Source organism: Felis catus, chromosome A2, assembly GCF_018350175.1.
Source record: "Felis catus isolate Fca126 chromosome A2, F.catus_Fca126_mat1.0, whole genome shotgun sequence".
Classification (NCBI taxonomy): Eukaryota; Metazoa; Chordata; class Mammalia; order Carnivora; family Felidae; genus Felis; species Felis catus.
In genome coordinates, this window is record NC_058369.1 from 59,114,097 (window position 1) to 59,126,601 (window position 12,505).

Sequence of the window (12,505 nt, forward strand, 5' to 3'; positions counted from 1 at the left end):
AAGCTTCACTCCACAGCCCTGCCTGGGGGGGCGGGGGCGGGGGCGGGGGCTGGGGGCGGTTCTCACTGCAGCCACACTGGCCCTGCCAGAGCACAACCCACCTGACACATACACACCCCCCAGGGGCTCTGCTGCTTCCTCCCCCAGCCCCATGTACCCTCCCTGGGGTGGGAAAAGGGGGTACATGCTGGGTGGGGGCCCCACCCCTGGGAAGGGAAAGAGCCTATGCCCAGGCTGCAGACAGCACCTTCGACACTAGGGTAAAGAAAGTGGGTCACACCGGAGGACCAGCTCTGAGGGCATGGGGGCTTGCCCAGAGAGCAGCGGGGGCTGAGCTGACCTGCCACCCAGCCTCACTGGCTCGTACGGTGCCTGAACCCCGCAGCACCCCAGGGCACCCCATCCTGGGATGGCCTTCAGTCCACATCTGGGCTCCCACTGCCTCAGGACCACCCCAGCCCAGAGCCCACACATCCAGGTTCATTTCACAGATGGGAAAGCTGAGGTGAGCAGTTGGGCAGGGTGGGGGGGGGGGGTGTCCCTTCATAAAAATCTCAGACCCAGTGAACAGTGGAACATGATTCCCAGGGCACCCATCGTAGCGGAGACAGGGAGACCCCCTCCCGCACAACCCAGCGCAGAAGCCGAGAGCAGGCAAGGCCCTTCTTGGTCCCAGGCCCAGCCCCCACCCACGGGTACACGCTGGGCGGGGAGCTGTGTCAGCACCAGGCCTGGGGACAGCTGTTATTTCATCTACCAGGCCCCGCCCCTGGACTGACTCTGGGGCTCCCAGACGCCCCCACCCTACAGTCACCCCAGAAACTTCCTCCCCAGCAGGCCAGCCCTGTGCTGGTCTGGTCCCACTCACCCAGCAAGTTGGGACTGACCCACAGGCAGCTGCTCTCAGCCCCCCTCCGGGAAGCCCTCCAGCGGCTGCTCCTTGGCGGCCTCGTGCAGCTCAAGGCTTGCTGGTGAGGGAAGGGGATGCAGGCACCACGCAGGCCCTGCCCCACGGCACCCCACCCCTCACCCTGAGGAGCCCTCATTGCTCTGGAGTCACAGTGCTCCCCCTGCACCCACCAGCGGTAGGCAGGGGCAGAGGGGTGCTACCCTTGCCCTGCCCTTGGCCTTGCTGTCTCCGCGCAGGGCGGGGGCCTCCCGTCAGCTCCAGAGTGCTGCCTCAGCAGACACTGGATCCCCCGGAGGGGAGGGGGCCGTGCAGGCGTGCCCTGCCCCCACCCCCCACGGCCTTCCTAGGAGGTCACTGTGCGCCCTCAGAGAGCAGGGCCAGCATCTCCCCGTCCTGGGGGGCTGCAGGGGTTTGGGGCTTGGCCAGTACCTTCATGTGCCCTGACCGACCCTCAGAGCCCCTGAAGCCCAGCCAGAGCCTTTACACCTGCTGGACACCGAAGCAGCCCCACAGGAGGGGCATGGAAGAGGAGATACAGGAGAGCTGGGGCCTGCTGAGGACCCTCTCGGTTGCCACGCCTGGCATTGGATCTGGGCTTCCCGGCCCCAGAGCAAGGCTGTCTCACATCCCCAGGGCTCTGCCCGCCCCATCACCCCCATCCCAGGCCCTGACCTTGCGGATGCGGCCACTGCGCGTGCCGGCGAACACCACGGTGCGGCCCCGGTAGTCGTAGGCAGCCACGGCGGTCAGGCCGTCGTCCTTGTCCACGAAGAGGGGCGTGCCCTCGATCGTGACTGTGCCCCCCAGAGGCTGGTTGAAGTCCTGCCCACAGAAATCGTCGTCGATCTGCAGGGGCTGTGGGAAGGGAGAGGGTGAGACCCCGGCCCCGTGCAGCCAGTCTCAGGGGTCCGGGTGTCTTCTGCCTGAGGGCAGCGGGCATTGCAGCCAAGGCTGGCCAGCGCCCCCACTAACTGGGGTGAGGGGCGGGTATGAAAGAGGCAGGGGCTCATGGAGGGTCCTGAGAGGGGCCAGGCTTGAGCCAGGCCGCACAGATGTGGCAGACCAGGGATTCCTGGACCTATTGGACAGAGAAGCCAAGGCTTGCAAAGCAGCCCCTGAGGCCTGGTGCACATGCCCAGGGTGGGGCTCATCTCCCACACAGCTGCTGCACACAGGCCCCCTGGCTAACCTGTGGGTGGGAGGGGGAGAGCAAGAAAGGAAGCAGCCTAGAGGAGACCAAGGAGGGAGAGCAGCCACCCTGGGGAGCAGGCCCATGGCACGGGGCAAGGGCCAGCCCCCAGGGGGCTGTGTGGTACAGGGAGGGCTTATTCGAGACAGGGAACAGGGAACACACCCAAAAGGCAAAGGCGGAGGTTGGCTATGAAGCGGTTACTGAAGGGACAGGAAGCGATCAATTCGTGAGGCTCCAGAGAAGATCGAAAGGGCCTGGGGGAGGGCAGGCTCCAGGGGAACAGGGGGACAGCTTGCTCCCCTGAAGCAGGCTCAGGGTCTGAGGTTTGCAGCCTAACACAGATGGAGTAGGGAACGCTGAGGTGGAGCTGAGCCGAGGGTCCCCAAGTGGTCCCAGGAGCAGAGACCTAGACAGGGCGGCTGTCAGACAGGGGGAGAGGGGATGGACCCAGCCACGGGCACAGGCCGTGAAGAGCACTGAGTGTGACCTCAGCAGGAGCTGCTCTTCCAGGCCTCAGTTTCTCCAGACGCATAACAGAGGTCAAATGCCTTCCCTGAGATGCCAGGGGAGGATGGACAGCGCGTCAGCCTGGCACATGGGGGCCTCGCTCTGGAGGACGGCCCCGTCCTGATGGGTGCCCCACTCCACCCAGGGGCAGACGTGACAGACAAGAGGTGAAAGGACCTTTGCCCTCCCATCCTGCCCTGAAAACAAACCAGTGTCACTCCCAGTATAGAGATGGGACAACTGAAGCCACATGTACCAGGCTTTCCCTGGGCCACCCAATGAGCCAGAGCAGAGGGCTCCCACCTGGGGAGGTCACCTCAAGGTGCCCCTGAACAATGGATCCTATGGCCTAGGGGAGTGCATAAGATGCTCCCCATTACGCAGCTGGATGCAGGCTGGTCCCTTTGGGGCCTAGAGACAAGAGCCGTGGCTGCTGACCACCAAGCACCCAGAGCCCACGCCTTTAGGCTGCCCCAGAGTCAGGGCTGATGCCCTCAATGCCACTACCAGGTGAAGCCAGAGGCCCAGAGAGCAAGCGCACACCCCAGAGCAAGGGTGAGCAGGGCCTCTCGACAGAAGACTAAGTGGGAAGACGGGTCTGGGACCCACACCACCCCAGTCTGGACCCAGCCAGCTCTGCCTCTTACTGGCACTGTGGCCCTGGTCACTGAGCCTCAGTGACCTCATCTGTAAAAGGGAGACAAGCCAGGGCAGCAGGCATCTGGGGCAGTGCGAAGCACATGGTCAGTCCTCTGCCCACTGCCTACAGGGGCTGTTGGACTGGTGGACACGGTCCCATCGCCCTGTCTTCAAGGAAGCAAGATGGTGGCAGGCACAAGCTGGGAGGCTGACGCCCCAGGAGCAGCCCCGACCCTCTGAGGGACGCGGGGCCGACGGCGGCCCTGCACAGGCGCCACGGATGGGGACGGCGCCTACTCACCGAGTTGATGCAGCCCAGCTCCTTGTTGAGCAGCCAGGGCAGCGACAGCTTGCCCTCGCCACGGTAGCAGGACTGGATGCGCTCCTTGATCTTCTCCTTGATGGCCCTGAGCGTGAACAGGCACAGCACGGACTCCTTGGGTGGCTTCACGCGGTTCTTCTGGCCCTGCGCGAACACGGTGAACAGCACGTCCTCGTCCTCGGCCAGGCCCAGCTGGCGGGCCAGGGCACGGCCGGGCCGGCTCAGGTAGGCGTCCTGCACCAGGCGGTACTCCACGCCCGCCTGCTCGCAGCCAATGGGGAACTCGACGTACGAGTAGAACTTGGGGTCATCCACGCACAGGCGCACGATCTTGGAGGTGAAGAAGTGCTCGCCGGCGGCGTCGGGCGAGGTCAGCTGCGTGTCCAGCTGCAGGGTGAGGTAGTAGACGAACTGCTCGCTGCGGAAGCTGTACACGTAGTAGATGTCGAAGGCCGGGAACTTGGACAGCGTGTCCGAGGGGATCTTGAGCTGCGACGACACGAACTCGTCCTGGTACACGAAGCCGAACATGTCGGCGTCCTCCTCGTTGGCCATGAGCCGGCGGCTGGACAGCGTGGGGAAGTACTCGGACTTGCCGTCGATGGGCGTGCCCACGAAGAGCTTGGCCTGGCCCTGGCCTGGCGGCCCGGCAATCAGCACGCCGGCCATGCTGCCCGCCTCCCGCACGCTGGACAGGTAATGCTCCTTGCGGTGGTGGGGCTCGCCCAGCTTGAAGAGGTCGTCCAGCCGCAGGAACTGGCAGATGCCCTGGGAGGCGCTGCCGCAGGCCAGCAGGCGGTTGGCGGCGTAGTCCAGGAGCAGCAGCTTGTTGACGTTGTCGGTGCTGCCCAGGCCGTGTGGGCACGACTGCACGCTGGGGGGCGGGTAGCACTTCTCGTTGTCCTCCACAGGCCCCGTCACGTGGGCCCGCAGCAGCGTCAGGTTCCCCGAGAGCTTGTAGATGCGGTTCACCGCGCCCACGTACACCTCGCCGGTCTGCTCGTGGACCACCAGGTGGGTAAGGCCCCAGTCGCTGGCTGAGAAGGTGCGGAAGGCGGGCTGCGGCCCCCCACCAGCCCTGGGTGCCCCCGCTGCCGCCCGTGCGCCCCCCAGCAGCAGCAGCAGCAGCAGCGGGAGGACCCGCAGGCTCAGACGTGGCAGTGACATGGCAGGCCGGGGCCGCGGGCCGAGGCGCTCAGGTCCTGCAGAGGCGGGAATCATGGGGCCGGAAGCCTCAGCCCTGTGAAGGAGAATAAGCGGGAGAGGGTGCAAGTGTGTGGGCACAGCCCGGACGCATGGGAGAGCACATACCCACCCAAGTACACACGTGCATCTCATGAGCTGTGTGCGCCCAGCCCACGCGGGGACATCCCATGCTCCACCTCCAGGGGGCATGACTTAACCCACAAGGAGACACCAGAGGTGCAGACAGGGCCCCTCCGCAAACTGGGCCCTGCAGGCACAGAGAGGTTCACCAAGGGGTCCCCAAGACCAAGCCCGCGAGCACCACGAGTAGCATGGGACACCCACTGGTGTCCAGACATGTACCATCAATGCCTGGTCCTGCCGTTACCAGGCAGAGGACAGAAATGGACCCAAGAGCAGGGAAGCAAGCGACGAGGGTCGAGGGTCCAGACTGGGAGCCTGGCTGACACCTCAACCTGGAGGCCATCACCTCCTGACTCGGAGTTTCCCCGTGCCCTAGGGAGCACCCCCTCCTCTTGCCACCAGCTCCAAGCTCCTAGGGTGGGTGACCATCTCTCTGCCTGAGGCTTGGGGGATAGTGCTCCCTAGCAGGCCACAGAGGCTCCCAGTCACAGGCACCACCCCCACGGCAGACAAAGATACTTGGGCCTATCACCACACAGAAGGCAGTTCGCAGAGAGGGAGGGAGGCAGTCTGGGTCACCTTGGCCCTGGAGCCACTTGCTGGCTGACCCTGGCCCAGCCCCTTGCTGGATCTTGAGCCCTGCACTTCAAGAAAGAATCCAGAAGCGCTACACTTCCCACCCACCATCCCCATACCCCAGCCAAGAGGTGCCCCCCATGCTGCCAGCACAGCCCTGCCCCCTCCCAGGCTTCCTCTGCCTGCCTCTCAGCTCCTCCTCCACACCCTCACTCCCAGGAAATAGGAAGCCCTCCCAAGAGGAGGGGGGTGGCTCCCCAAGCCTGCCCCTCAGCAGTGGTCCTATCTCCCCAGTCTGAGAAGCCCAGAGGCTGTCGTCCACCTGCCAGAGGCTCCTCCCTCCCATCAGATCGCGTTCCCAACTTCCTCCACCCCCACACCAGGCTTCAGGCATCCCCACTTACACTTTCCAGGTCACACTCTCTGCTAAGGTCCATCAGCGTCATCCCCAAAGTCTCCCCCAAACTGCCCACCCCTCTCCCACCTGGACAAGCACAGCCCTTGGCCTCACCTGAAACACCCATCAACAGCCCAGGCCCTACACAGTAGCCTGGGCCCCATTTCTGAAGTGCACATGAGATCACCGGCCCCCAAATCCTACCATGGACCCCCGCTTCCTCTACAAAAGTCTCCTCTCCTCCTGGCCTGGCCACTGGTAGGTGGCCCTGACCAGAGTCCCTCCTCTTTCCCAGCCTCAGTTTCCCAAATTAAAATGACAATAGATCCTCTCTCACGGACAAAAGCGGGAAGGTTGGAGCATGCTCGAAAGGCGCCATCAGCAGGAGAACCCTCTTGGTGTTAGTTAGGAGGGGCCCTGCCCTGGCTCGTATAGACTGGCAGCCCCATTTTACAGGTGGGGAAGCTGAGGCCCCAAAAAGATAGGTGTCCTCTGCCAAGTCCAGGGCAACGAGCCAGACAAGGCCTGTTGGGCCCGGGGCTCCCACAGCTGCCCCTGTAGCACAGGGCCCCTCTGCTCTCAGCCAGGCCTTTGGACTTGCTGTCCCCTCTACTGGGATGTCCTTCCCTCCCCTGCCCATACACGGGCTCAGGTCTCAGCTGTCTGCCCTGACCTGCCAGCCAAGGGCGGCAGCCTCTTCCTGTCAGCCAGTTACTCCGTTTTAGTTTGCAGCGCAGGGCTCGCTCACGGTCGTTACTTATTGTTCCCCAACCTGCGCTCTTCCCACAGCAATGGCAGTTCCAAGAGACGGAGCCTGGCTCCCCGCATGCTCCCAGAGCCGGTGCCAGGGCCCGATGCTTGTGAATGAATGCGTAAATGAACAGGTCCCGGGCAGAGCAAGGCCTGCTCCTTCACCTTGGCCTCAAGTCTCCACATGTTCCTGTGCCGAGTCAACACCCGCACCCACCACTCGGGTGGGGAAACTGAGGTTCAGGGAAGTGAGGAGGTTAAGCCAGGATCCCACAGCAAGAGGACCAGGTCGTGCTGCCTCGAAGGACCCTCGCAGCTTGCTGTCACCTGTCCTTCCTTGAGGATTTTCACTCAGACATCACCCCAAGAACCATAGAGCCACCTATGCTGGCAGCCAGGAGAGGAGTCCCCAGCCCCTCCCCCACGCCCGACCCCTGTCCCCAGCACAGGAGCCCAAGCAGAACAGGAGTCGGGAGTCAGAGAACAAGCTCCTCACAGTGTCAGCGGGGCCTGGGCTGAAAGCTGAGTGCATGTGAACTCCAAAGAAAACATGAATCACTCACCGTTTATCAGTTCAAAGCAGGCCTGCAATTACCAGGGGCTGGGCTCTCCCCTCCTCCGGGATAATTATACACGTCTTAATGCAATTACGGGCCCTACTTTTTATATTAAACAGGAGAAACCCGGCTGAAGAAGCCACCAGTCAAACTCCAGACTGGCCCTGGGCCCATTTCCACCCTCCACCCCCGCCCCTCCCCAACAGGGGCTGCTAGCAAGGGACTGGCCAGGGTGGGTGGGACTGCCAGCTGGGAAAGGGGGATCCCAAGTCCAGGGCTAGGTCCCTCACATCCACCATCTCACAAGGGCCAGTGAGGACATTTAGGTCACTTCCCTTATCTTAGAGTTAGGGAGTCCAGGGTTTGGACAGACCCAAGGTCACCTGGCAAGACAAGATGAAATCCCACGCTCCCACAGAAACCTAGATGGCCAGCTGACCTGCTGGGGCTTATGTCCCACAGACCTCTGGTCTGCCCAGAAAAAAACGCATTCATTCCAAAGCCGGGTCTGGGTACTGGGGAGGACTGTGCTGGGCTGGGGGAGGGGAGCACTGACAGATGCCGGGAGGGCATCTGGGAGGGGAGCTGAACTGGCCACCCTGGTCTGGGGAGGCTCCTCCGGGGGGCCTCTCCACCTGTTCTAAGAGAACAAGGCACACTGAGAGCTGGTGGGAGGAGGCATCTTGGGTGGCAGAGCAGCAAAGAGTCCAGGCCAGGGACTGGAACCTGCTGGACCATGCAGAGGGGACAGTGAGAATGACTGCAGCTTCCTGGCAGGGGCAGTGGGCTGTGCCGGGGGCCCAGTCTGAACCACCCTGGGAAGGGAGAAGCTGGACTGGTGTTGGGTGTGCCAACTGGGGGTTAGCCAGGGAGACAGAGGTCAGGACAGAGGCAGATGGGAACACAGCACAGTGGGCTCCACTCGTGGACAGGATGGGCTTGGCCGCACAGCAGAGCACGGAGAGAGCAACATCCCCTTTCCCTCTCCAGGGCCCGGCAGCCACCACCACTCCTTCTTACCCTGAGAAACAAAGGCCTTCACAGCCCTCTTCACAGAGGGAGAGCCTAATCTCCATGCCCTCCCACTCTGGATCATTCTGGGACTTGGGCAGGTTGGGGCATGGGGGGATGGGGAAGATACTGCCCTGCCATCCTGCCCAGAGGTACCCCATTAGCAACCAAAGCAGAGAGCTGTACTGTCACCCACCTTCCCCCAACAGAGGCCCTGGGAGGCTGTCCCAAGCTGTCCTGCTCTCCCACCAGACAAGTCCTATGGGATCAGGATCTGGAAGCACTGGAGTCCTGCTTACAAAAAGTGCCCACCACTCAGACCTTCTCTTGGGGTGCCCTCCCCTCCTGGCCAGCTGCTACTGACACAGGGACCTTCCTGGGGGATCAGAACACGCAGGCAACACCCTGGGGGCACAGGAGCCCAGCAAAAGGGCTGCCCACTTCATCCACAGCATTTCATTTGTCCCCCACCCCCAAACACACACCTCAGCCACACAGAGGCTTGCCAGACCTCCGCCTCTGCTGAAACGCCCTTCCTGGGCCTCCCGGTGCCACCCTCCCAGGCTCATGTGCAGCCTGGCTCTGAAGGGGAGTCACTGGTTTTTCTCATCTGCCTCCGGCATGGGACTAGGTGCTTCTCAAGGACTGGGCAGAGTCTCGGCTGCCTAGTGCAGCACCTGGTCTCTCCGGCACACCCCAAACCAGCAGGGAGCCGAGGAGACCTAGGGCTTGCTCCCCAAGGGCCAGAAGAGCAAAGACTGAGCCCCACCCCCCTCCCCCCAGACCCAGAGAACCGCCTGGGCATGGAAAGAGGTGGAGCAGAGTAAGCCGCTGATGCCCCGGCGTGGGGGACAGAGGCCCGGTCCACATCCCCCCCAACACACACACCCCTTTCTTTCAAGGGGCGTGGCCCCAGCACCCCACAGATGAGTCAGGGGCAGTTCTCGGCTATAAGCAGCCACTGGCGCCCCTATCACCCCCCTTTCTCGGACTGCCCCTGGGATCTCACAGCAGGCACGGGCCTCCCTTGGAGCCCCGCTCCCCCTTCCCCAAGGCAGCCCCGAATCAGCCCCGCCGCCCCCAGCTACGCGGCGTACCAGGCCCGGGACTGTCCAGGAAGCAATCGGAAGCCTCCGAGGAAAGCGGGCTGACCCTGGAGAGGCCCTGGAAGGGGGAGGCTGAAGAGGCCCGAGCGAGCGGGGCGGCCGCCCGGGCGGCACCCGCACCGCCCCCTCCCAGCCCGAGTGAGCGGCCCTGCGGGCCAGGGGCGGACACAGCGCCCGTCTCCCGGCACCTCGGGCCAGAGGGGGCGGGGGCGGGCGTCGGTCCCGAAGAAGCGGCTCCAACTTCCACCCCAGCGCCCTGAGGGCCAACAGAGGATGGAGCCCCGCAAGACCTCCTCTGGCTCCCGCGGCCCTGCCCAAGCGGCCGCGCAGCCCGGCCCGGGCCTGCCCAGCCCGGCCCGGCCCTGCTAGCGGCCGTAGGTCGGAGTGCGCGGTCCAGCCCCGGGTTCGGCCTGGGCACCCGCAGGGCCCTCCCGCCGGGGCCGCCGCAAACTTTCTCTCCTGCCTTTGAGGAGGGGGCAGCGCCGGCCCCCGCCCCCGCCGCGCCGCCGGGAGCGCTGCCCGGCGGAGCTCGGCGGGCCGGGGCGGGCCGGGCCGGGCCGGGCGGGCAGGGAGAGGCCGGCGGCGCGGGGCCTGGGGCCGCGGTCCGATCCCGGCCGGGCGGGGACAGGACAAGCTCAGCGCCGGCGCCACGGCCGCGCCCGGACACACGCGGGCGCCGGGCCGGAGCCGCAGGGACACGCGGACCCGCGGACACGCGCGCCGCAGTCCTCCGCGCACACCCCCTGCTCGCGCGGCCGCACGCCCCGCGCCCCGGCCGGAGGCCGCTCTGCTCCGGCCCGAGGGCGCCTCCCACCCCGGCGCGCCCCCCGCCCGGGACCCCCACCCGACCCCATTCCGCGCCGCGGGGAAAGTTGCGCGCCTACTCACGGGCTGCCCCGGGGCGCGCCCCGCCGCCGGCCATCGCCGCGCCCCGCCGCCCGCGCCGCCGCCGCCGCCCGCCCCGCCGCGGGGCCGCCGAAGCCGCGCAGGCCGCCCAGGCCGAGGCCGCCGCCGCGCCCGGGCTCCGCTGCGTGGCCGCGCCGCCGCTGCCCAGCATGAATGGGGCGCCGAGCGCCGCGCGGCTGCGGACCGGCCTCGCTCTCGCCGCCCGCGGAGCGCCGCGCCGCGCGCATGCGCTGCCCGAGGCCGGGGGGGCGGGGCCTGCGGGGGCGGGGCGGGCGCACGGGGGCGGGGCCGCAGGCAGCCTCCAGAGGGCGCTCTTCCCCGCGCCGCGCGCCCGCCGGGGCCCACCTTGCTCCTTCAAAGGGCGATACAGTCGTCCGCCTTAACGGCTCGGCTCCGGGTCCGCGGCGGAGCGTCCACCGAGCCCCAAGTGCCCGGCCCGTTCTGAGCCCGCGTGCCCAGGGATGGGGCCGGCCTCTGTGTGCCAGGCCTAGGACTATAGCCTCCATTCACACAAGGGTAAACTGAGGCCCGCGTAGGGAACGCGCCTTGCCCCGGGACCTGCAGGGCCGTGGGTCCCGACCCTCGGCCTTCCGCAACCACAACTGTTGGGTGGGATGGGCACCCTCGCGGGTGAGCGGAACGGCGTCCCCTGCTGACGGGGCCGCAGGACCGCCCGGCTCGGGGGACGTTCAGTCGGAGGTCCTGAGGTGGGGGCGTGGCGGGACGCGAACCCGCGGTTCCCGGGACGCGGCCGGGAGGGCAGGGCTGTGCGGGGGCCGGGGATGGCCCGGCGGCGAGCGGGCGATCGCCCGGACGGAGCTCGCACAGCGCTGGGTGGCGGCGCGTTCCGAGAGCCCCCAAAGGCGGGGGCCCGGGAAAGGCTGCCCCGCGCCCGGCACCAGGCCGAGAGGAGGCGCGGTGGCAGGAGCGCCGAGTGGCGGAACCCAGGACCGGGAAGCCTGGCGCGGGGAGGGCGAGCGGCTGGGGGATCCGGCCCGACAGCAGGAGAGCCACCGGAGGGGCCTTTGCTGTGTGTGAACCGTGCGTCATCCCTAGACTAGAGGACACCTCGCTCCACTCGGTCGAGAAAGAGAACGCGGCAAGGAGCTGAAACCTGGCCGAGGGGCCCTCCCAGCTCGACCCTCCCCTCCCTCCCTCCGCTCACACAGCCCCTATCCTTGCTCCTAAATTAATCTTTTCTTCCTTTTCCCTTGGGTTCGACCCTTTATGCGAGTGTCCCAGACGGCGTGCTGCTTTGCTGTGCTCGTCTTGGGACAGTTTGGAAAATTGGTCTTCCCGCTATGAGGGCCCAGGCCAGCTATGTTGCTGATAGGCACTTGGTTCGCTCTGCTTCGTGGCGCCTCCCCCTCCTGCTGATGGACACGGGTCCTCGTTTGTGGGTCACTGTGCCTCAAGCTGTGATGGACATCCTGTGCAGGCTCTCGGTGGCACACTAACACCCCAGGGTGGATTGAGGGTCACCCAGTAGATTTATTTTTAGTTTGGTAGATACCAGAAAAACAATTTTCCCGAGGGATGGCCCCAGGGTGCACTCCCAGGCATAGTGTGGGTGTGTCCCAGCAGCCCCCATCCTCACCCACACTTGCTACTGTCGCTGTTGAGATTTGCATACCTGGTGATACGCACTGATTTTTCACAGTGGCTTTAATTTACATCCCCCTAAACAAGGGCGAGCATCTGTTTCAAAAGTCCTATTCACTGTTGTATTTAGCACGCACTGATTTAGTGGTGACTCAACACAGGGCTCTGTTGCATTTTACAGATGGATAAACTGAGGTGGGGGAGGCGAAGTGTCCTGCCCGGGTGCCCTAGTGTATAGGTGGGTAATCCTAGCACACAAGACCCAAGCATCTTCCTTCCTCGTGGACTTCTGAGGCACGCACACATGGGTGCAGCTCCTGGCAAGACTAGTTAGCACACAGCAAGTCCTGTCTGCTCTCAGAGCCTCACTTTCTTCATGCACCAAATGGCTATAGGAGGCCCCCACCGTCAACCACCCCCCCCCCCACACACACACACAGAGCTGCGGTGAGGAGGCATGAGTGTGAACGTCGTAGTGGTCCTGAGAAAATGTCCATCCCGGCTCTGTGTTGCCTCTGTCTGCTGGCTTCAGGATTGTCCCCACCTCTCTGCCTGCTCTTTTGCCAGCCTGTCCTTCCTAGGGCCACTGAGGCAGGCATTGTTCGAGGCCCTTCTCATTCTGCTGCATCATCCCAAGAGCCATGGCTGCTCCTTTGAGGAGCAGCCCCCATCTCCAACTGTTTTCAGGGAAGCAAGCTCAA

The 12,505-nt window shown here is 65.0% G+C and overlaps 1 protein-coding gene across 2 annotated transcripts in view; it reads right to left on the reverse strand.

Moving 5' to 3' along the window:
• The window catches only part of PLXNA1 (plexin A1), a 49,016-nt gene extending 38,782 nt beyond the window's left edge, over window positions 1–10,234 (reverse strand). Inside the window, exons 1-3 of one of the 2 annotated variants that reach the window (XM_023250088.2) lie at window positions 10,185–10,234; window positions 3,550–4,810; window positions 1,583–1,765 (exon numbers count right to left, since the gene is read on the reverse strand). In XM_023250088.2, coding sequence (XP_023105856.2) covers window positions 1,583–1,765; window positions 3,550–4,791 — 1,425 coding nt within the window. In that variant the 5' untranslated portion in view covers window positions 4,792–4,810; window positions 10,185–10,234. Of the gene's footprint in view, window positions 1–1,582; window positions 1,766–3,549; window positions 5,529–10,184 lie in introns of those variants that run through there. The other variant, XM_003982562.6, reaches the window with a different exon arrangement.
• Window positions 10,235–12,505: the final 2,271 nt, after the last annotated feature.